The sequence below is a fragment of the Leptinotarsa decemlineata genome, unplaced genomic scaffold, assembly GCF_025532065.1.
Source record: "Leptinotarsa decemlineata unplaced genomic scaffold, Ldec_3_MD MMD2_tig00026361_RagTag_RagTag, whole genome shotgun sequence".
Classification (NCBI taxonomy): domain Eukaryota; kingdom Metazoa; phylum Arthropoda; class Insecta; order Coleoptera; family Chrysomelidae; genus Leptinotarsa; species Leptinotarsa decemlineata.
This window is the reverse complement of record NW_027412704.1, coordinates 1,794,826-1,820,747: the sequence shown is the minus strand read 5'-3', so window position 1 is coordinate 1,820,747 and position 25,922 is coordinate 1,794,826. Positions and strand designations below refer to the sequence as shown.

The following is a 25,922-nucleotide window of genomic DNA, read 5'->3' as shown; positions in this document are numbered from 1 at the left end:
GATTGGTCGACTGGGCGATGGCAAAAGTGGAGGAGTGGGAATAGTCTGGACGGGCGCAACCCCTACCTCAGCCAGACTTCTAGGAGCACTGGAAGATATCTCGGAGAAATTTCATCGGTGAATTTCTGCTGGCGATTGAGCAGCAACACAGCCTGGGGTCACACCAGAATTCAAACCCTACCCTAGGCCACATCAGATCCAAACCCCTTCGATAACCGACCCTAGCTATTGTACCTGGACTACCCGTCACAAAAAAGGAGAAGAATCCATACCAAAAAGGGCCTAGAATCGCAATGCCCAAGGATCAGGAAGAAGGTCACTAAGCTACTATTATATAATTAAGAGGATTGCCACCATTACAAACTTGTAAAAGATAACCACTAACAAATTGAGATGTACTAAGCTATGATGAGAATGAAATTGTCAAGTTGAAACTCAAAATGCCAGTATGAAACTAATCCGTCCCCGCCCAAGCCTTCAACAGGAACCCTCACAAACTACACCACTTACAAAACCACTAGATGTAATAAAATACGTCTTGTTATTAGGTGAATTTTGTATCAAAATTAAAGTTTTTCGAAACAAAAATCAACATATCGTTGTAAATTATCCCCTGAAAAAATAACACCGCCGTCGCTAGTCTTCTTCGATCAACTGCGACTTGGCCAAGGTCACTCTCAATTTCAATTGTCTATCTCTCTCGATCTTTCTGGAATGCCTGCTTCTGTTCGGGAATTGTTCCATCGGCTTCTAAAGACTTCCATCGATGTATATGAGTATTACCACGATTTGGGAGAGGCATTCTAGTTCGGAAAGTGCAGAGCGAAGTGAGCTAATGAGGCGATAGACATTTGAGCATTTATTTGAAGTTCAATTAGAGTTTTTGTGTTGTATTGAGAGTGTAGTAGTAAATTTGAGTTTTATTATACAGTGTGGTCAATATTCTTTGTAATATTGGCCGCGAATCCGTTTGTTATTTACAGGGGTGGCCAAGTTTTCATTGGAAAGGAAAGGTTCAGCCATACTTTCAATAGGCATCGAAATAAAATGGAAATATACTCAACAAAGTATAAGAATATTTTATTTCAATCAAATTTTCATCAAACTTAAATAGGGTGAATATCCATATGATTCCTTCCTAGCAGATTTCTAATTATATGACCTTTCGAAGGAAGTTCTTTTGCCGATGCGTCTCAACATATCAGCATTCGTTAGATACATGTTCTCCATTTTTCCCGAATATCCTCTGCTTTGCGTTCCCAAATCTATTACTCTCTTGTTTTGGTTTTCGTGGTGATCCTCTTCATTTTTCGAAATGGAAGACTTTTGGTAAGTAGATCTCTTGGACGATACGCTGTAAACATAGGAAGTTATGAATAATTCAGTTACAAAAAAAAACAGAAAAAATCATAAACACTTTCTTTATAATGCGTCAAATTGAAGAATTCAATTTTTTTCACTGTTGCAAATCTTTTGCATGCTATTAAAATTAACTCATTAAAACTATTTTCTTTCTTTCAATACTTACGGACGAGAACCAGATGGATATATGAGGAATATATATTTTTTGAGGTTATGTTAACCATACAACATACCAGGTGACGAATGAATCATTTTATAAGATGCCTTCGATGTATAATGATGGAATATTATTGGAAAAATTTCATTCCATATTACTTTTCATCTTTCATTCAAAATTTTTTAGCACTCTTAGGAAACACACTTTCACACGATTTTTCGTCAAACCATGCACGTCTATTTTGGAAACACCTAGTAATTCATTTAAGTCAATATTCCTAAAAAAAATTAAGTTGAACTTCGAATATGAAATTCTTCCGACTTAATAGAACTGGAGTCTCAAGTGAAACGTACACTTTCATGTATTATTTGAATTCAACAACGACTGGATTATAGCAACTTCATTAATTTTTCATTGTCACTTGGCATGTTGTGTTTAGAGAGAGTTATGTTTCGATTAGCACCACTAAATAATTACTGTATACTCTGCGACCGGTCCAAATGAGAAATAGGGTTAATGAAAGGTAAGATTAGATTCAAAAATTCTATTTGTATTTAGATGATGTGACAAAATGAAAACTTTCTTCTGTTTAAATACAATACATTCTAGAGACAACATCTACCGCAGATGAGAAGGCAAGCACAAGAACACATGAACAGGTGACCCACTGGTCAGATGACTCTTTGAGAATACTTATTCGGATAATTATTTTCTTGATTACTTTTTGAAACTTCACCCTCAGTTATTGTAATTTTTTCTGTGCTTAGAAGTCATGCAATCTTTCTGAGTTTCAGGAAAACTCTTTATCATACCCATTCCAACAATTTTGTTTCTTAAACAAGTTTTTACATGTTTTTGTTAGGTGTTCGTCATATTCTTCTGTACATAATTAGGGTTGTTTGTCTTCTTTATACAGGGCATCTTCCATGAGTCTCTCCCAGGACTTTATTCCGATTATTCAGAAATCTTGTCTGCTGTCCTAAACATGCATATATTGCATGTCATGTACGATAGGTTAGGTTACCTGCACATTTTTAGTTCCGGGAAGGAAGAAGATTGATGAAGAGATGGTGTTCAAGAACGATTATATATAGTAAGGTGCAAGTCATATAGCTGGTAAAATTTTCAGCAGTTCAATCTTGACAACAAAGCTACTTCTAGAGTTTATGATATGACTTTTCGAAATATTCTGAGCATTATAACGATAAGTTCTTTATTTTCATTGGGTTTTTCATTCCAACAAAACTATCGATATCAAAACCCAATAAAACACAACTTTATTTCAACCTAAATCCTAAATCACAATTCTAAACCACTATGCAACAAGATCATCCTCTCGAAGATTAATCTTCCTCTTGAAGATGATCACTTGGTGATCGAAACACGTCTCGGGGTGTTATAATAACGGTTTGGTGTTGGGATATAACTCCAGTAATATTCATAACTTGTGCTGTTCACAAAATAATTGTCGCCTGTGTTTCCAGGTCTTATATGACATGACAAGCTGTCTCCATAGCTTTGTGTAGTGTAATCCTACACTGATTGTGCTAATAACCTGAATGTTGTTGTATGATTGAAAAATAATATATAATTTCATTTCTATATCTGCCAGTTCTATTCAATGAATTCCTAAGAAACTACCAATAATTTGATGACAACTATTTCATTTGTTAGATTTGACAATAATTTCACCTGTTCATCTATGTTCATGTATGTGTATCTTCCTTATTTGACAAGTGTTGTCTCTAGACATCATTTGCACAATTCACAGAACAGCATCAAGAACGCTATGGAGTCGTTGACTCCCATCTGAAAACTTGATTATCACACTGCGAATTTCTCATTTGCCGTAATCGTACACTAGTATGGAGATAGAACAAAAACACAAGCAATAAAAAAGCAGACATCGACTGTGAGAACATGAAACGCACGCACTAACCGTTTATTGAAGCAGCCGTCGTATTTTCCTCTCACATCACGATATCACGAAGAACAGTTGACGATCACAAACATTGTTTTAGGAGCGTACGTGTGGGAATTCCTGATGGGAAGGGACAATTTCAACGGTCAAATAGAAATTAAGGGGTCCGCGTAGTGACCCTTTCAGTAATTTTTTCGTGAAGTCGTTATTTCTAGTAATTTGGGTTAACTGTGGAAGTGGACACGGTCTGGAAATGGAGGGTCCTAATGTATGTGGGATGAGGAAAATGTTGAAATATTTCATCGGTACGAGTACGGTGCATGCATAAATTTATTAAAATATCCATAAATTCTTATTTCTTCAGAAAAACTTGTGGCAATATGTAGAATATGAAAAGTTCCATAACTGAAAGAAGAGAGTTCATTATTGGAATTGATTCCCATGGAAAGAGAAGTGAATTATTGGATTTGATTCTCCAAAGAAATTGTGTCTATCATTTTGTCTAACAACCACGGTGTCTTGATACTTTTGATATAGTGATTTGATTAGAGAACCCTTCATACTAGAAATATCAGTATTGATGTCTTTAATGTAGGTATGATTTTCAAGATATTTCAACAACCAGCTTGTATTTGATAAGTAACGGTTTACACTGTTCAATAAAAACTTGTTACTGGTATTTTTTGCCCACTGAGCCCATGGGATTTGAGTGAAGGGTGTGTTACTGGTGTAATAATGTTGAAAATGTTTTTCTGCTCCGTTCACCGTTAATGTCTACTTCTGAATAATCTGAGATTCACTATTTATGGTATTATAATAATTATAAGTCTTCACAAATAATAGACTTTATTTCCCATATGCGTTTCACTACAACAGCAGTTTCCTACTGTTGGTAATCTGGAATTTTATTGATTCTCCCTGTGACTGTAACAGTAGGATGAGGAATTATCGTCTCCGTCGTCTCCGTTATCGCCTCCGTCGTCTCCGTTATCGTCTCCGTCGTCTCCGTTATCGTCTCCGTCTTGGTATGACGTACCACTAGAATAATAGTTGGTGACGGAGATCGTTGGAGTCACAGATAATTTTTTCTCTGTTGAAAAAGATAATATACTGTCTTTGATGTCCCTCTAGGTTTTGCTATTTGATTGATTTCTAGGAAATATCATCAATTCGTAGAGTCCTCGCGAAACTGAGATAGTATTTGAAATTGAAGCACCATTTTCTCTTTGAATTGCGATTTCTATTCTCTGTAGAAGAAAAAAACGTTTCTCTAGTATCGAATAGTTTGTTCTTCAAAATTTTGATATTTCCGTTGTTCATTCCTTTCGATAATGTCTGCACTGAAAAATTCAGTTGGTATTGACATGACCCAAGAAGCTATGGTATAATATAGCATGTGTTGCGGTGGAAACCTAACAACAAATTGTCCCCTAAATATGTTACCAGTTCATTATTCAAACCCTCTAAATGAAATTAACAGTACAAACTCTCAATGCCACCGTAATTTTAATTTCCAACCTCATTTCCCGCGAAAGTACATGTTTCCGTTATTCACATCGCCCGGCCGTAACTCAGTCCGCGGATTTGCAGCCGGCAAATAAATTTGCAGCAAGAAAGTTCAGATGGAAGCCCGCCCGTGCTGATAGCTGTGATTGAAATGTTCAATCCGCACACACTGAAAGACAGCCAGACTCACTCATGAGGCGAACAGTTCTTTCAGCTTACGTTTGCGGTGTGAAACCACATCGTTGGATACACATTGAATTTTATATGCAGCTGGAGTGGAAAATTGATTTTGCTCAAATAACAGTTTGAATATGAGTATACTCCGAATATTGGGGAGGGATTTGAGAGTTTCATTGTGTTGGAAAACGTATTAACGATACCATCCATTGAGTTTCTATTCTACACTGTGGTGCACCAAAAACGGCCATCTTGAAATGTCACTGTCTTGTTCCACAGCTACTGGGTCTTCCAACAAGGACTTTAGCATCCAACAAAATGTGCAAATAATAACAGCGTTTCATCAAAATGGGTGTTTGGACAACGTAGCGCACAAGATAGGCCGAAAACATTGCCGCTGTCTGTGAGAGTGTGCAGGAGAATCCGAGGCAGTTGATTCCGCGTCACTCACAAGAACTTGGCCTTCCACAGATCACAATTTGGATAATTTTGCGTCGTCAACGGGCTCGTTTCATGATTTTTGCCTCACAGTTCATTTGGTAGTAATTTCAAATTGAAAAATAGTGTATTTTGTTTCGGCTCTCTAAATAGCGTTGTTTTCCCGTCATCAATTATTAAAAATAAGATTTTCTAGGCACATGACGTCACGGGCCTGGTGCCGCTTCTTGTTCGATTGACCAATAGGAACAATACGAATAATGAACATTGCCAAATTGTGAAATTCACGGAGCGTTCAAACAGTTTCTGATTCATTCGTGATCCAGAGTAAAATCAAACTTACTTCCGACAACTAAATATAAGAAGAAAGTGTAAGAAATGCATTGGAAGGGATAATTAATTATACATGGGATCCAAATAACACAAAAAGCAATAAAAAAGTTATTTTTAAAATATCTCCGGCAATAGATATTTTCTTGATATCACAGAAATTTTAATAATGGAAGTGTATGTGAACCCGTTAACGTTTAAAGAAAAATTCTCCATATGAAATGAAATATACTCGAAAACCATGGTTCTAAATATAATTCAACGAGCTATATTTTCAAATGGTTCTCGAAGGCTTATGAACCCTAATAAAATGAATCAATTATGCATTCATGCCACCCACCAGCAGGACCCAGGAATTGAAGGTAAACAACCATAGACAACGACGTGTATTTGCTGAATGGACTCTGCAGCAGTTGACAACTGACCACAATTTTCATCGAAATATCATCTTCAGTTATGAGACCCACTCCTGGATGAATAGGTACATGAACAAACAACTTTGTCGAATTGGGGATGATACCAATCCACATGAGATCCAGTTCTGTCGTTGTTCTCGGATCTTTCCGAAACTCCACAAGATTGAAAGGTTTAAATAAAGTCTACAGAGGTAAAAATATTAGAGGAAATAATTCGATGTTATAAGCTATCAAATACTATATTATTTATCAAATTTGACGAATCCTGCTACAAATAGATTGATGTGGATTTCACAGTTGACAAAAGGAGACGTTCACTTTTTGCTTGTAGCTGCAACACTTTGATAGGGTTTGTGTAACATGTAACATTTAGGTTAGGTGCACCATGTGATTGACTACTCACTTTTCTAAGTCATCGTCATTGATAAGGGCTTGCCTAAGTCTGGCTATGGTCTGGAGGAGATAATCTGGATTTTGGGCTTCTAACGAATAATATCCAGGATAACTGAAACAAGAAAAGTATGATTTAGGACACAAATTTCATTCATATTTTTCTAGAGTATATCTTTTTGACTCTGCCGTAGAATATGATAGCAATTATTTGAAATAGCCAAATGGAAATTTATACAGTTAAAAAGTAGAGGCCTCGAAATCGACCCCTGAGGTATTTTTTAAGTGATATTGACACAGAAATGCAGCTTGATATCATGTATCCCTATTGATAGGGATTATTGTTATTCTGAAATGATAGAGAACAACTTATCTTGCTTCCAAGAGCTTTTTGAGAATCACCAGTGGATGACATTCAGGAAATTTATTGGCAGTTCAAGTGGAAAAACATTCCCAGTTCTTTATTTTTCTGAAAACACAAACGATAATCGTTTTCAAAACATTCGACAGAAAAAATCAGGTTATAATCAAGATAATTGAAATTTCAACGCATACAAATTAAAAAAAAAGCACATAAATTTCGATTTGTTCCAAAATGATCCGTTGCAATAAAAATATTTTTCAATATTATTTGTCAATCCACTACCGTTAGCAAATAATCAAAACGAGTTATGTATATTTCAAATCATTGAAATATGACCCTGCTGAATTTTTTCAAAAACATCGTCCTGAACTGAAGCATCCTTAAGTGATTGTAAGAGGGTATACACATCGTTCAGATATGATGTAAAACTCGGTGTACCGCGAGGTTCTGTTTCGGAACTTTCTTTGTGGAAATTAATGCACTGACTGTCAATTAAACGTCAATGAGTCTTTTATTTTTATTGTCTCAATATTGTTTCAGTTTTGTTATTGATCTAATCAATTCATTAATCGATTGAGTACTTCTAGTTTGAGTTGAGAAACATTTTGCAGTGGCACTTCACGATTTCCGTTTGTCAAAATCTGTTAGAAATGTGAATAAAGTCGATTCATTATTATTATCATAAGATAAACGTTGTTCAAAATGAAAATTATTTTAATTTAATATACAATAATTGTATATTTGAGCTGAGGACAGGATTTTTCCACGCTACTACTGTTAAAGGATAATAGTGAACATAATCTAACTCAAATTTAATGTCCAAACTATATTTACGACAATAGTCGATATGGAATTGCATGTTATATACAAAGTTTATTTGTTTGTTTACAAGTTCTGGCAATTGTCGATGCTCCGACCGCTGGACAAACACGTGGATATTCTCACAATACGTTTCATCCGAATTGTTTATTGTCAGATACTTCGAATAGCTATCTTTCTATGCAGTAAAACAATATTTGTGAATGGATCAAACCTGACAGCATGTGGGAAACTAGAACTGTGTTGAATTTTCTGAGAACTGAACGGGAAAACAATAACAGCAGAAAGCGGTCCACCTGAAAGATTCGTAGCTTTGAAAAAAGGCAGATACACACTACTCTGTTCATTTTTCTCAAGAAATATTTATTTATTTATCAATTTCTCTTTTGTCCTCTTCAAAGTAGTCCCCCTCAGACATAATACACTTCTGCTAGCGTTTTTCCAATCCTCGAGAGAGGAAAAAGTCGAAGGGGACAAATCTGGTGAATACGGTGGCTGAAGCATGATTGAGGTGTTGTTTTTGGCCAAAAAATTACGAAAAAGCAATGACGAAAGTGACGTTTCTTCTCGCAAGTGGTGCATAACTTCAACATAATACTCTCAATTGACCTTACAACCATGTGGCATGCATTCATGATTCACTACGCAACGATAATCGAATAATGTAGTATAACATCACACAAATGAAAATGTACATCAACAATGAATCGATTTTTCAATAATAATGAATAAGATGAGCTATTCCCTCAGAATGTCGAAAGTATATAGACGATGACATCCATAAAAATTATGAATCCCATTACATTCCATCTTGGAAGATTAATTTAATTCTCATCAAGATATTGCGAAAAAACATTCGATAAATGGGGAATAGACAGAAATGCTTTTCTGTAATTATCACCGCACTCAATGTTGAGTGAAACTGGAGAAATTTGAACGATTAATGTTGTCACTTTCATTTAGGGAAATGGATGTTCTGTTCGGGCGCTTCGCCCTTTTTACGGTCGTCATAATTGTACTTCTGAGAGGACTATTTGTAATGTGGTGGATAAATTTGAGTCCACTGGTTCAGTAAACAATCGAACAACACCCGTACGTCGACGAAACGCAATATCTGCTGAAAATATAGCTGCTGTATGTGAGAGTGTGCAAGATAATCCCAGGCAGTAGATTTCTCGTCATTCACAAGAACTCAGCCTCTTGTAGAGAAGCTGTGGCGGACATTTTCATTAATTTTATCGCAATCCTCACATGTTATCTATGCCTTCCACTACATAGAATAAGTCTATTCGAAAAAAGTCCGTACTATAACTGTATAAAAATATATAATGCACTGCCTCCAAATTTCGAAGAAATCAATAGCATAAGTATCTTCAAACGAAATTTGAAGGAACATCTGATTGAAAATCTCCTATATTCACTTGACGAATATTACAACGTCTTTAAAGTGTAAAGTACGAGATATATATGCATATATTTGGATCTTAAATAAATAACATATTATTATTATTATTATATGCATTAATTTTTTGTATCAGCCACAAATTAACGTACTCTATTACTTGTAATTTTAAGTATTTATTCATATATTTATATGTGTGTTTGTTAATTGTAATTTTGTATTTGATGTTGCTGATGTTTCATAGGAAACCCATGGCAATAAATATATTATTATTAATATTATTAACCAAGGACCACTCCCCACTCGGTCAACTGCGGTGAGTATTCGTGTGTATAACCATGTTATCGGTCTGCAATTCTTCTTCTTATTATTATTATCAACGAAAAACACAGAAAACTGATGAAACTGAAACTGTAAAGAAACCAAACACTTTCCTCCATCAAGATTCATCTTCCTTCGCCCCACAAAAACCTAACTCGAAATAATACAACGGGGTTTGCTCTCGGGATGAAGTTATGATGTAATTTTCGAGTTGTCATCTTGTTCGTAAATTTGTAATTAATAAGATCCTTCTGCAGATTGCAAGACGGGTTCGTGGCCTACCGAGAACAAACAAAAGGGATTATGTCTGGGAAGTTTATTCATCTCTCAAGACATCTCCGAGTCCGTACGACCTTTGTAAACATAATTGGGGGGACTGGAGTCTCCGGTTACAGGATTCTTTTTCGGAATACGTGGTCAGACTTTGTCGTTCCAAAGCTGTGTCTGGCTACCTGTTTCATGACCCTTCTTTGTGTGTGAACCAGACATTTCGGTCCGATAATACGTTCACGAAGATGGATTCTTGCGCAACTCCCACTTTTTGACGGTATGGTCTCGAAGCATCCATACGACAAAAACGTAAATGGTTTCGTTAGGAACCAATCACGAATATATGCATCTCTCACCAAGCAGAGTTTCATTTCAAACATTTGAATCAATGATAATTACAAGTTCAGTTCAAAAATACATACAGTCCACTGAAATCCATCAAAATCAATACATGGTCCTTCGAGCCGGATTGATCTAGAAATATATACAGTCCACTCGAATCCAGTCAAGTCAGTACAGACTTAGCTTATTTCAATTTCACATATCAAAAAGCAATATGGATCCCCAGGAATCCCAGGAATGGCACATTTGATTCCACCAAGAGCGGTACATATAAAAAATACGGGACAGACTGTGACTGCTCATCGTTTTGAGGTTCAACTCAGTACACCTCGAACTTCATTGTTTAAGAACACTGTTTGAGAAAAAAATAATTTTATCTAATGCTGTCTTTTCATAAATAAAAAATGACGAGTTTCAGGATAATTCTTGCTTGTATAATGCCTATATAGAACTTTTATCTATTAATATTAATTAATATTAATATTAATTAATATTAATAATGAATTCAACCTTTTCTGAAAAAAAGGAATATTTGAAAGGAAAATATTTCAGGTTTATAACTATTTCAGATTATGATAGATACAGTGAACCGTTTATATATTTTGATCTTTTTGTGGACAGTTCCTGTGTACGGAATATTCTTTTGAGAAGCGAATTATTATTTCATCAACAACCACTGAAATACCTGAGGGTTCGTTTTTTTCTTCATAAAGTTAAACGATTTTTTAATGAGCTGCTTACTCATTTTAAAAACCGTTTGTGAAAATGAAAATAATTCTGCTCACAATCAAAGTATGTTATAAATTCAATAAAAGTTTTTTCGATTCTCCTGCCTCAACCTAGTTGTTCAAAGGAAACGATATTTCAGTAGAAATATCGTTTGAATTATAATTTCTCATTTCTTCGTGAATGACGTTACATACTCAAGACAAGGCAAGTAGTTCATCATAATTGGTTGAGAATTGAAGCTGTTTTTCTTCGAGTAAACGAATGATGACCATAAAAAATCTCAACTTTTCTGAGCTGAGGATCAACGAGGTCTAATTTCCTAACGTGCAATCCCCACTTTGTATGCGGTTCAGAATAAATCACATTATTGGAAAGTAAACATGAAAACACTGACATTTCAACGAAAGAGAATATAATCGAATGTTTTTACGGGTGAAAAAGTCTGTGTCATGTTGAAAATATCCCACTAAACCAGAATGCGCCGTCTGTTAAAAAGAAAAGAGATCCGAGGTAAGCTCGTTTTGCTTATCAAGTTAGCATCATCAGGAGATGACTGAAACCTAGAATGTACTTATTGGTCCTCAAAATGGATGTGAAAAACTTGAAAATGCAACTGGGAAAAATCGAGTGTAGATAAGATAGGAGAGTCCAACTAAAACCTTTATGAAGAAGTCATATGTCAAGACAAAGATTCAGAACAAGTTAGATCCACCAAAGCCGCTATGGTTCTTTGGAGTCTCACGAGAGTCCGAATCCTGCATAGTATCTTTCTGAACGAGTTTTTAACCGTTCTTACGTCTAGAAACACCAAGACACAATTTTTCGTTTTGGGATTATCGAAACTCTCATACATCTCTGGATCAAGGTATTATGATAATACTGACGCATCATTCAGTAAATTGAGTTTCAAACTTTTCTCTTCTAAATGTATCACGTCGTATTCATCATTGAATTCGTGTCCTTCTGCTGAAAGGTGGTTTGCAAATGTTGAATTGGTCTTTCTATTTACGAACTAACGAGTGAGCAGGTACATTATCGTGATAGCTAAACCATGAATTGCTTCTTCAGAATTTCGAAATAATACTCCTTATTGAACGTATGACCTTGTGGCAAGAACTCTTGGTTTTCAGACCTGAAAACTCCATCCAAAACGCACTAGTCGAACTCCATACATATATTTCCCAATAATGGTACAGTCGCCATCCTTCTAAACATCCAGAAAGCTTTCGACAAGGTCTGACACGCGGGCCCGATCTGGGAGCTTATCCAAATCCAAATTCCTCCGCATTTCATTAGACTAGTAGCCTCCTATCTCACTAATCGAAGAATCCGCGTCAAATCAAACGAGCCCCGTCCTCTCCCCTCACACCCAAATTCCTAATCTATGTTCACGACGCTTCTTTCACTCAAAAAATCCTACAATATGCCGGTGACACAATTTTTTACTCTTCCGCCTCTAATACCCACATCTTACAAACACAATCTCAAACAATGATACTGGTCCAAAAAGTGGCGCAACAAAATGAACTCTTTCAAAACCATACCATCCTATTAAGATATCCTGATACCACAACTCGCCCCAGATTAAGTACTAACAATTTGCACCTCTGACTGTTAGGAGAGAACCTCCAACTTCAGGACTCGGTGTCCTAGTTGGGGTTTACTTTCACGAGTACCCTCAACTGGGAGACCAACCTTAGAGAAACTCTGGACTAAGTCTGAAAAGGAGTCAATCTCTTGAAGGCTCTGAGAGGCAAGCTCGGTAGATACGATGGTGAGACTTTTTTACACACATACAAAATGTTCATGAGACCGATCTTGGATTTTAAAGCCACGATCTACTGCATGCTCTCCCAGAGAAGAACCCACCGGGTGCTAACAACCGAGAGGCGAATCCTACGAAACATCCATAACCTTCCATTCTGATACCTCTCCCAAGATGTATATAACTTCAATATTACCCCAATGAACTTGAGATTTCAGGAACTACAACGACGATACGAGAAGCAACAACACCGCTGCCATCAGCACCCTCAACACCCTCTGGACGCTATGTGGAGGACCCAGAAGGATACCAAGAAAGAAGCTTCCGTTCCCCCCAGCCAGACTCCTGGACGCAATGAAAGAGGAGTACTTGAGGGTGTGGGAAATACCCACTGGCGATAAGATAGAGGACAGCGCATGCCCTGGAAAACCTTGAAGTGTCAGGCATACTTTCCTTGGCTCAACAAAAATCCGAACTCTTGAAAATGACACAGCTATGGACCCGGACACTCCAACCAATAACGCAACGGCAAACTCTGATAATTTCAATTTGAATTGTTTGTCAAGGAACCTAACCCTGAAGAGGTAGGGCCCCTTACATCATTATACCTATGTTGTACTGTCAACCCACAAATGAATAAACATTACTCTCTCTCAAGTCAACCGAATAGCCGACATTCCAGAAACTTCTGTGGTAGTGATTCTCCATACCTAATAATTTTCTTCACTTTGTCAACATTTTCATCGGTTGTTGATGTGCTGTTGCGTCCAGGGCGATTAAAACAATCGCAAATCGAATATAGGTAGCCCGCGAAATTTGAACAGTCACCTTATTTTTTGAACAGACAGCACCGTGCTCATTACAAACTGCTGGAATGTTAGTAACCTTACGAAAATCCAGAAATTTTCCTCATCCACCCCAGTCACCCTTCAGAATTATGTAAGTTACACTCTGTTGAGTTTACTGCTTCCCATCTTCATTTTCCGCTGAGTATTATCTCGAGATAATTCTTTTTTTAATAAGAGATTGTGTGCACGTTCGTTTTCCGCTTTTAATAGAATTTCGTAACGAGATTTTCCAGAGAAAACAGAATAGCAAAATCAATATACTCTAAGTACCATCAACAAACTTCTCCGAATTACCATAAAAAGCCTTACGCAAACTTTGACACATTCACTTTCAGACGTTCTCGAAGGATCTTTCAACATTTCCGGCACATACCTGGATTATTCTGTTGAAAATATATGACTCCAGTATGATTGACTCATGAATAAATACAGAAATACTTCCATTTCTGGAGTTTTCATCGTTCACCATTTTTCTTCAATAATAACATGTATAATGGAGGGAAAAATGGAACCTTCGGCATAAAACCAAGAATAATTCTCTGTAAATTTTGAAATCTGTTAAAAATATTCACATATTCAGATTGATATTCTTATTATTCATTCAACAGTTATAAACATAAGTTGCATCTAACCAATAAAGAAGACTACCTTATCAACTTTCAGATCCTAAACGTGGCTGAAGCATGTTTGGCAGTTGTAAAATAGACTTGCTAGTTTAAATTCAGCTCTCACTGTGGCAAATGATGGTGAAGGGTCCTCATACACATAATCCAACTCATATTTGATTTCGTAGGCGTATTGGCGTTCAAAAATACAAATTTAATGACAGCTCGGTACTAGATTTTGTCCATTTTCATCTGGTGAACAACGAAATTCACTAGCTTTTATTCACGACTGTTGCCATCTTCATATTGATGTCGGAAACGTTTCAGACTATAACGAATCAAATTTTTTTTGGTACCTTGGGAGCTGTCTGACTTGTCCATTTAGTCCAAGTCTCCAGAAAACACTGCAGCCTCTTGGGCTTTTTGCGTTTATTCTCCCATCTTTTCATGACAACCATTCTATCAGTCTTGTTCCCTGTACTAGTTTGTACAGGTTCCGTGTTGAATGTTCGTCATATTCTTCTGGACGTAATTTCGTACGTCCATATATTGCCTCCTTTTGTCCAGTAATCTGTGTGCTTCTTATTGGCCCATGTCTTAATCCATACTATAATTGAGTTTTTTTCATGACATCTTCATATTCAAGGCCCTTAGCATCTCTCTTATTGAAGACGACTCCGAACACTTGCATAAGACATGTCTGACAGTTTCATCTTCCTGTTCACAGAGGTAACATAGAGGTGTGTCCACTGGCCCCATAATATGGAGGTGTTTCCTAAGTTGACAGTGACCAGTCAGAAATCCTACTGTAAGCGTAGGTTTTTCCTGGTCATCGTTAGATATTTCTTTGCCACCACTAAATCGCCCCACATTTAATATTGACAAATGCTTCAGTATGTCAATTACTATAAAAAAAGCTACAGAATGATTTTCAGTGTGAGATAAAAATGAATATTCAGCCAAGGAGACAGAATGTAGAGATTTGGGAGTTATGCTGGATGGAAAACTCACTTTTGAGCAACATATGACCAACATTATGAACGGAGCGTATAGATTTCTTGACTTCATTATTAAGAACTCATTCAAATTCACAAAAATATCCACATTACTAACAGTTTATAATGCATTTGTACGTGGTATACTGGAATATGGTGCAATAGTACGGTCTCATTATTTTGCAGTTTATAAAAATAAAGTTGAAAAGGTACAGAAAAAATTTTTCGGCTTCCCAGGATAGCCCAGGGGGACCCTGGCAAGACGGCATCCTTTTATTTCATCCCATCTCTTTAGGGATTGAGCATGGGTGTAACATTTGGCTAGTTCGGCAATTGTCGAAGTCATCAGGCCGTGGGTGCCACTGGGTCCTAAAATTCTTAGTACATCCGCTTTCTTGGCTAGAGAGTAGGCAATGCGATTATCTTTACTCTTGTCGTGCCCTTTAACACACCTCGGGATAATGTTATTATCTACCGAGGCTTTGGGTATATCTTGGTGGCACTCTTGTACTAGCCCTGATGTAACACGTTGTCTGTTCAATGCTACTATCAGTGCAGATTGTTTTGTATTTGCCAGAAATTCGTTACCTGTTTAATTCTTTAGCGGCGATTGAGATACCAACCAGTTATGTTTGAACCACGCTGGTATTTTTTCCCATTCCACACTTAATCCTTAGGCTTAGAGATCTGTAGTAAACTCCACATTTTGAGCCTCCTTTGGTTTTTGAAGCCGTCTGTATACACACGTATTGCATTTGTAGTATCTGACTCTGTGTTCTGTTTTATTTGTATTTTGTAGTGTTTATTAAACACGAACCTGGGTTAAATTGCATCACTGGCTGCCTATAGCAGAGGTTAAGCAGTAAGCGCTTCTTGCCATAGGCTTAGCCTCAACTGACCCATTCCTACTTCAAGGTTTACACCAGCCGTGCGCAATCGTAACATGGCCATTAGCGCAACCTCCTTAACGTACAGGCACAGTATACTATATACAGTAATCCCACTTCGGGTGATTTTTGGTTTGAATTTTCTACACGCAGACCCAGGAGTTGCAGTCTCAGGTCTGCGCAAACGACGAGTTCAAGACAGGCACGCAACCAAATCGTTTAAACACTGCTCAACAAAACAAATATTCATATAAACTGCTCAAAAAAATACAGTCGATGAAAACATGTTGGGCACCTAAGAAAATTGTACAAATGATAATTTTGCATTTGTGTAATATTCAAGTAACCCAGATCATTTCGACAACGATGAACTATGTTTCAAGTAGATTTTAAAAATTCATGGGATCGGATGTGACAAAATATATTTTAATTTCAACAAGAGAAAAGACAAGATGAAGAACGAGTTTTGTTATTCATGAACCATGGTACTGTGCAAGAGCTCTCTAGGAGGAATACCGAGTCCCTGTGTGTATACAACCGTGATAGCATGGTCTGCATTGATAAGGAACACTTCAAAACGGTCCGCAGTTGGGTCCTTGTTCGAATCAGGCGAAGTCCCACTATTTGCAAAGTTGTTTCTTCAAAGTGAGAAGCTTTGCACTTATGTCTGAGGAGACTTGGATTCCGAAACGTTAACAGTCGTAAGGTATTTTTGATAGTCAAATTTACATTATATAAGAAGTTGCTGACTAATAGGACATGTTTCATTTAGAATAACTGTTTTTAATCTACGCAGCAACTTTTCGGGGTTGATTAGACATCTAGACTTGTATAGATTCAAATATCAACATTTGTCAATATATGTCGAGTTATTAGCTAAAGAAGTAGTTGTTTTCTGTCGGAAAACATATATAATGGTATAGTCAAAATGCATTTGGACTTGTCAGTGATTTTATTATCAATTTTTACTTGGATAAAAGCTGGAAGCAACAAAACAACCTATTATCTTACAGTGTAAATAATTCATAACTTCCGACTCCGAAAACTCTCACATACATTTATAGTTTGTACATACATACAAAAAAATTATTTTTGTATGATTGAACACTACATACTTAATTACTTTTTTACTTTTTCAAGTCCTGAATAGTAACTACATAATTCAGAAAGAATAGGCTCTACAGATTCCTTAATCTTGAGTGATGAATTCGATTAGGAATATTTTTAATAATTGGTGCTTAATATAATCGAATCGGCAAACTCGTCCGCCATCTTGAATTCTCCAATCAATAAATGAATATGCTATATTTGGACCCAAAAATCACTACAAAGAAATTTCGCATGGATTCGTACTATGGTTCATGAATAACAAAACACGTTCTTTATCTTGTCTTTTTTCTTGTTGAAATGAAAATATATTTTGTCACATTCGAATATGAACATCTGCCGATTCCATGAATTTTTAAAATCTACTTGAAACATAGTTCATCGTTGTCGAAATGATCTGGGTTACTTCAATATTACACAAATGCAAAATTATCATTTGTACAATTTTCTCAGGTGCCCAACATGGTTTTCATAGACTGTTTTTTTTTGAGCAGTTTATATGAATAGTTGTTATGTTGAGCAGTGTATACACGCTTTGGTTGAGATTGTAGTAGGGAGAAATGTCATTAGTGTCAAATACGTCATCATTATAAAAAATGAAACTCCTGGACACCGACATCAAAGGGACCGACGCTGAGTGAAACTACTGTATACAGAAATACTGTGGTACAGGTGCAGAAGGGTCAGACCAGTAATTAATTCCATTGCCGCGGTTGGTGTCGTTCTCATGTCTTCTCTGATGTTTGAACAAGCCACTCGTTGTATTTGATATAGTTTTTGGATTGCCGTTGCTTGTAGAACTTTCGGTCCCCATGCAATGGGCCCGTACGTTAACATAGGTCTTATTATTGCAGTGTAGATCCAGGTGACCACACGGGGTGAAAGACCCCATGTGCGTCCCACTGTCCCCCGACATTGCTCATAAACCATTTTACATTTTTTTTCTTCTGAGGAACCGAAAACAACAAAACAAACATGGATACTTACTACCTGGCTTGGCGGGGAGCTGCACTTGTTGTTGTGATCTCAAATAAAACTATTCCAACTAAAAGGATCATGAAGATGGATGTTCCGTTGCTGTGGATCATCGAAGACCTCATTGTTCTGTAACAAAAGGAACGATGTTTATAGAGAAACACAGTTTATATCACGAATATAATAAACTTTGTTTGATAGTGGTTTGATAATGTTTTTCGACGAATGTTACAAGTTTAGACTTTCATTGTGTCGTATGGTGGTGATGGATTCGAAATCAATGGAGGAACAAAAATAAAAATGACTTCAATTTTGAATTTATGGAAAATAGTGAGGATGATAATAATCAGACCCAAATATTCGGTAGAGGTAGATGAAACATAAATCAAATGAGTGAAAAAGGGCAGCTAAAAGTGCCCTTGCGAATTTTTGCGTAATAATAAGCTGAAAAGAGGTGAAAGCCAAAATTTCGGGAGAAAATTGAACAGCATCAATGTTTGGAGTAGACTAAATATATATCAAAATATAGAGCTACCAAAACATGACATCAAAACAAAAGAAACTTTTAAAACAACCCAATATCTAATATTGAGTTTTCTGTTGATCTCATTGATGGTGTCTTCAAACTTAGACTTTTTGCATTCGCGGTTCCGCTTAGTACCACTGTTGATACATTGATCTGGTATAGAATCATGAATACTTTGTTTTTGGGCCCTGGTTTCAACTAGAGCAACGATTGTGATGGAATCAAAAATCACAAAATTCCACGTAGTATGGAAAAGCCAAAAGTACTGGCCCCAATAAAGGTCCCACTTAACTACATCATTTGTAATTTATTCGATATATCGCTCTCGAAACCGTTTTGATCCCAGAAGTCTTCGAAAAAGTTGTTCGAAATGAGGAGAAACAGATTTTTCACTTTTCAAAGTGGAATTTCAACCATTATTGAAAACCAAGTTATAAAAAAGAGGATTTTCCGAAAAAGATTCCAATCTGGTTACCAGGAAGTCGTTCCAACTGATTATAATGTGGTTACATTAAAATATAAATCAATTGAAAAAGTAATTAAAATATAAATACGTTCATCAATGTTGTTCATAAACATATTACAGCAATGGTTTCAAATTATTTCATCTTCCATAAATTTTGTTCGTCACGTTCGAAATTTATCGCGATTGATTCTATGCAGTTTCATACTGCATATGCATTGAATTTACATATTCATGGAATTGAACTAGTGTGTGAAAGATAGTAATTGAATAATGAGATCATTAACATGAATCCGATTTATTCCACTGCAACTATGTTATGAACAAAGTACTTATCGCTAAGAAACTGATATATTTTCTTCTCACTACAGAATAGTGTATGCCACATGTCTGAAAACATGCATATTTTCCGGACTTGTTACGTAAATTGATATTGCAGTTAACACATTTACAGATAAATCTCCTTCACTGTAATTGAAAAGAACTAGCCGATACTTGATGAAAATCCATATCAAAACTAATTGATACAGTTTATTGTATGGTCAACAATGATTATGATAGTAGTCTAATACACACTTCATTATCAAAAAAGTTATACACTAGAGATATTTTAGATTTTCTGCACAATAAAGGTGTAAATATAGCTTTCAAAACCAACAACAACTCAGGCATGCACATCAAGAATAACAAAGGTGAAAGTTCAGTTTCAGAAAAATCGGGAGTGTATGAATTATCATGTGGGTCATGTCCGATGTTTTATATAGGTCAAACTGGAAGAACGTTCAAAACCCGCATGAAGGAACACAAAAATATTTTCCAGAATGGATGAATTAATATGCCACTCATTTAATCACAGAGGGACATGAGTTCAATTATGAATACAAGACCCTCCATTTCCAGAAGAAATGTTTGAAAGTTAACCTGTTGGAGAGCGGGAAATAATAACGGAATTGAATAATTCGCCATTATTGAATCTGTTCTTTCCCAAGTATAATTAGTTGAGTATATACAAATAAAAATACAACAGTACCATTCGCATTTAAGATAATAGGACAGAGATCTCATCAATTTTTGGGCCCAAAGGTATTCAATTCTTCACTAGAAGATATACAAAATTGTGAATATACCAAGAACATGAAAAAAATGCTCGAAAAATTTATTACTAGGCTTCATTGTAAGAACATTGCAAGAATATTCGACCAAAATAATTAAGTACAGATTACATGTCATTATACACCCCAAATCCTTTTTATCCCCAACTTTAATATACATTACATTACATTACATTACATTACATTACATTACAACTTATATTTCCATGTCAAACAAATATTATTTTGTAAATGTTGAATATTTTATATGTACATATTTTAGAACCCTTTTTTCCATTTTAGTGTTCCATTAAGAAGAAAGTGTTAAAATCAAATTGCATTTTGCCACATACAAAACAGCTTTTGCTATTTCTGTGGCTCTTTCAATATTTATTTGCTGAATGTATACTCTTGTTTCTTGTAATTGTTTATTATATATGTGTATGTGAGTAGACATATTATTACTATATTAAATATGCATATTTGTAGTTATTTTATCTACTCACATCACCTCAATCATATACATTATTTATTATTATATTCACGGTACTTTCGGAAAATTTATTCGTATACTTAATGAAACCATACCTGACCTTTCCCGGTAGGTTCATTCATTAGAAAGAAGGCATACAAGTAGTTAATATGTTAGAGTATAAAATAGTTGTAATTAAGAAGTAACTTTTATTTTTCGCTTGAGAAAACTATTGTATAGCGAAACACGTGTCGCGGTTTTTGTAAAACCCTACATAGTGAAAATCATATAATAAACTGTAGACAAGACTAATTCTGTAAACCAACTCAACTGTCGCGAAATTCTCAAAACGAATATTCGATGTAAAAGCTTGTTTCAATTTATGGCTTTCAATTAGAGAAAAGAAAATTAGCAATGATACGCTACAGAAAACAACACAGAGTTTTCTCTCTGCGGACTGACTCGAAATTAATAGATCTTGTCAGCAGTTCATTTTCTAGCAACGACGTAATTTATTTGACGTAATGCAAAAATGAGAATAAGTAATTGTAGCATTAAAGATGCGAACAACAAAGTATTGGCTGTTATTCATTTTGTTGGGGATTTCGCTCCATCATATTCATCATTTATTCAGAAAAGTTGTACAGGTGAAGAATTACAGGCAATGTCTCAGGATAGTTGAAGTCTTTTTATAGGGTCTTCCCACAGGAGCTTTCAAAATTTGACAACTGATAACGGCCATATTGTTGAAGCTACATCTATCATCGGTGTGTGCAACTAGCGTAACGCTAGTTGCACACACCGATTTTGGGCGGCCGACTTTGTACCGGTCGTCCAAATTCCAATAGTGAGCCACATGTAGCAACGGGACCTTACACACATGCTTACCGGTGATCGACGCCGATCCAAAATCGGTGTGTGTGCAACTAGCGTAACGCTAGTGGCACACACACCGATTTTGGGCGGTCGACTTTGTACCGGTCGTCCAAATTCCAATAGTGAGCCACATGTAGCAACGGGACCTTACACACATGCTTACCGGTGATCGACGCCGATCCAAAATCGGTGTGTGTGCAACTAGCGTAACGCTAGTGGCACACACACCGATTTTGGGCGGTCGACTTTGTACCGGTCGTCCAAATTCCAATAGTGAGCCACATGTAGCAACGGGACCTTACACACATGCTTACCGGTGATCGACGCCGATCCAAAATCGGTGTGTGTGTGCAACTAGCGTAACGCTAGTTGCGCACATGTGGGAACGGGACCTTGCACACATGCCTACCGGTGATCGTCGCCGGTAAAATACCGGTGAGCAGGCGTCCACTGCCACTGTATCATCGGCAGTACCGGGAAGTAGTGGCGTACATGACTAAATACACTCTTGCATACTCACCGGTTTTTTAACGACCATTCCAGTCTCGAATGCTCGGTGAAATTGTAGTTACTATGCATTAACTTCGTTTTGGTAGTGCGTGCTAATTACGACAACAAAGCAACTGATTGTTTGACCGATAAAAATCCGGTGAGTGTGCAAGCACCCGCTACCAATAAAATATCGGCCGATTTTATACTGGCCGTCCAAAATCGGTGTGTGTGCAACTAGCGTAACGCTCTCGTAAAGCATTCATCAGCTTACCCCCCAAGTCAGCGCGCGTAAAGAAGTTTTATTTCAAAAATTACATTCTTTCACTACCGATTTTTTATTTCGATCACCATATTTTCGAACATTCTTTGCGAATGCGAAATATTTTCATCTACCGTTTTGCGAATTGTTTCAGGTTGCATTGCAAATGCATGCTCCACAATAAATTTACCATAATATACGCGTTTGTCGGGAATTACACTTCTCTTTTTTAATTGCAGAAACGTAATTGTTTAGAGTAACGTTGACTCTATACATCGAAGCAGTTGCAACAGTTGTTTACATTAACTTTGCGGGTCAAATATAGAGCAACTTCAGTCAACAATAACTACGAACTAAAAGCAGGATGTAGCGGGTGAGCTAATATTTAAATATTCATTCATCCGGATGGGTAGTCAGAGGGTGTATTTTTGTATTGAAGGAACAAGAAATACTGTTTTTTTTTCCAAATAGTATAAGAGGTCTCAAGAATCGCTCCGGTTATTACGAGAAAATACATTTCTTTGCCTTTTCGTAGTCCAAAAGGTGTGATTGATACAGTCAAACTCCAGTATTTTTTCAATCAAATTTGTACTGTTTTCTACTTGCCATGCGAAAGTAAGATATTTTCGAAATATCGGAAGGAACTGATACGGTTCCCGAGCAGTTGAATAGTCGGAAGAATATAAGAATGCACGTTGAGTTGTTGAAGATACCAGGGGTCTATTCGACCCTCCATCGCAACCCCCAAGAGTTTATTGAGTCTCACACCTCCAAATAAATCTAGCTTCTTAACCAAGCCGATTAGTTTGTATGGTGAGTGAGCAAAGATTGGCACTTTAATGCATATGTTAAGAAAATACCGGGAATGAATATTGATTGAGATATGGAGCCACAAAAACACATGAGTCATGGAAGACAGACTGAATAAATGACAACTAATTTGACAGATGTACCTTGAACAAGCTGTGGCAAATCATAACGAAATTAAAAAATATTATTCATGCACTCTCCTAGCGTTTGACCTCTATAATGAGCCTTCATTATTTTTTACCATTATAGGAAACAGGTTACAATCATTATTATTACTATGAAACCGAGCTACACCGCTCTGCCTTTCATCAAAATCTACTACTCGTTCATAGCATTGCCGACAAACGGCATTCATTTCAAATAATTTGTAATGATCAAAAACCGATATATCTGGAATGACTTCCATTCCTCTAGCAGAATGTCGACATCCGGATTATGAAGTTTGAATATAACTCAAGTCTGATTTTGGCTAATACAATAACATAATGGGGTGATTTGAAATCCAGTCTATTTACCCAGGTAGTCTTAGAAGCTTAATACTGTGTCGTCACAATGGCTTTGGAACTCAATTCCCTGGAGACTGCGGCAAAGCTTGTTTGTGCAAAATATTACCTCGATCTGAAATGTACACTGACAAAGTGAAGTAAGTGTGGGGTAAAGATCCCAAATTGATGTGGTAATTAATTATCAAGCAGTTGAAGAAGGATATATATACCCTCTGTCCAACAAAAGGAAGGTAAGCATGAAAAAATCTGGAACAGAGAAAGGTTGGTTAAACTTATATTGCGTTGCTGATGCAATTTTTGGTACATTTTGTCGACTTCCCCATAGTAGGGCTTTGCTGTGACGGTTTGGCCCGGTTGCAGAAATGAGTCTTTCTTTTGGGGAGAGTCGTCCGCTTGACTGTCCGAGAATATGTTTCTTGAACTGTGTATGACGTTGGATAATACCAACCTAACCGCACACAATTTAATAGCATAGATTTTCGCTTGAAATACAGTCGCATAGGTCCTTAGGAAGGTTGATATCTCTGTCCTGGATCTGCAACTGAAAACACCTACACCAGAACCTGGAGATGTATCCATCTGTGAACCAACCAACCATTTGCCTTTATTGGTAAGTTTTCGCTGTCGAGAAGTTGAACGGCATCATATGGTAATAAGCTGAATAGAGGCAGAAAACTAAAATTTGGAAGAAATCAACATTATCAGTGAATTCTCTATCGCCCAGAATATACCGTGACATCTCAGAATGAGTATATATTGAGAAATAGAGCAACGAAAACACTCTACATCGAATCTGACAGAAGATATAATTAACGTTATGTTTTCCCCGTGGGAAAACTTGACTGTCGCGATATGGTCGTGGCTAGCGTTTATATATCGTAATAGAATTCGGTAGAAAATTCGCCGAAATTCCATCGAAGTCGGTAGCATTATTCTCTCCACATCTAGAGCGGCAGCGAACATCGTAAATTCATGCGCTCTTAGCTACGCCACGATTGGTTTATGGCTACCAGTGGCGGCAGGCGTTATTTTCTTTAGGGCATGATTTACAACAATAATCTACAACATTTCCACCATTGAGATAATACTCATTTTCACTACACATACCAAGGCGGTATAATTTAATGACTGGGGGCCCCCAAAAACATCTGTTTTAGTCTTCACATCGACCACTCGAGTAATTACATTTCTCCCTGGAGTAATACTTTCTATTTTTCCTAGCGACCAAGACTCTCGTGCAAGTTGTCATTTTATATGACAACCAATTCTCCAATTTGGATTGGTTTGCCATCGCTATGAGGCAACGGCTATTCACATACTCAGCTTCAAAAATAACGTGGGTGAAACTTCATCCTTTGGGAATTCTTCTGTGAGATTGAACACACAGTATCTTTTTCACTGAACGGCCCAGGCCTTCACAAGGTCCACCTACGCAAGGACTTCCTGGAAGTATCAAGTGCCAATGTCCATTTCAGTAAAACTTGATGTTATTTCAGCTTCATCGGTTTTTTTATGAAATTTCTTGAGCTCTTCATTTGCTCATCGGGAATTTGTCTCGCTATCAGAATGAAGATTGTTGATGAGACCTCTGCACGTTATCACTATTCTCAAGGCTATAACGGTACTGTCTGTTGTGACAGAGTGTGCTAATTCTAAGTCAATGGCTCTCATCGTCTTGCAGGGGATTGAAACTCATCGTCGTTTCTCCTTATGTCTTCAAATGGTCCCATTTTAGGCATCTATCTAAGACTACTCAAAACTTACGTCTCAGATTCTTTGAACTTTGATCTTGTCCTTGATGTTGACATTTTTCGGTCAAAATCAACTGTCCAATTTCATTTTTAGGAACTAAAATGATTGGACTTCTTGTTTCATTGAAACACATGGTATTATTTATGCGACTATATGTATATTCTCAAAAGATTATCACAAAGATCATTTACAGGATATAATAATGGTGAAAGTTTGAAAATTCTGCAATCCATTCCCACTTGCTTTTTCTTGCTTCAAAACTTTTGACTTGACATCTCCCCAGACAAATGTCTCACTTATTTTTATATATTACTATATATTTTAAAAACTCATACTTGTACACAACAATAAAGATTTAGGCATTGTTGGCCTTTCCATTTGAGTTTGCGGATTTGTGAATAACTCCAGCGAGGCAAAATTATATATTTGTTTTGAAACTCGAATCGATATTTATCCACAGGAACGGTTCAAGTGGCTAACATAGGCCGTAAGGGAAAGTCCTGGAAACACAACTCATGAATAAATTACCAACAACTTTCTGAAGTTCAT

At 36.6% G+C, this 25,922-nt stretch overlaps 1 protein-coding gene across 4 annotated transcripts in view; it reads right to left on the bottom strand.

The window, feature by feature from the left end:
* Dh31 (diuretic hormone class 2) overlaps nucleotides 1-25,922 on the bottom strand; it is a 79,938-nt gene that overhangs the window by 4,508 nt on the left and 49,508 nt on the right. Inside the window, exons 2-4 of one of the 4 annotated variants that reach the window (XM_074184961.1) lie at nucleotides 18,139-18,255; nucleotides 6,711-6,812; nucleotides 1,057-1,354 (exon numbers count right to left, since the gene is read on the bottom strand). In XM_074184961.1, coding sequence (XP_074041062.1) covers nucleotides 1,150-1,354; nucleotides 6,711-6,812; nucleotides 18,139-18,251 — 420 coding nt within the window. In that variant the 5' untranslated portion in view covers nucleotides 18,252-18,255 and the 3' untranslated portion in view covers nucleotides 1,057-1,149. Of the gene's footprint in view, nucleotides 1-1,056; nucleotides 1,355-6,710; nucleotides 6,813-18,138; nucleotides 18,256-25,922 lie in introns of those variants that run through there. The other 3 variants (XM_074184962.1, XM_074184963.1, XM_074184964.1) reach the window with 3 other exon arrangements.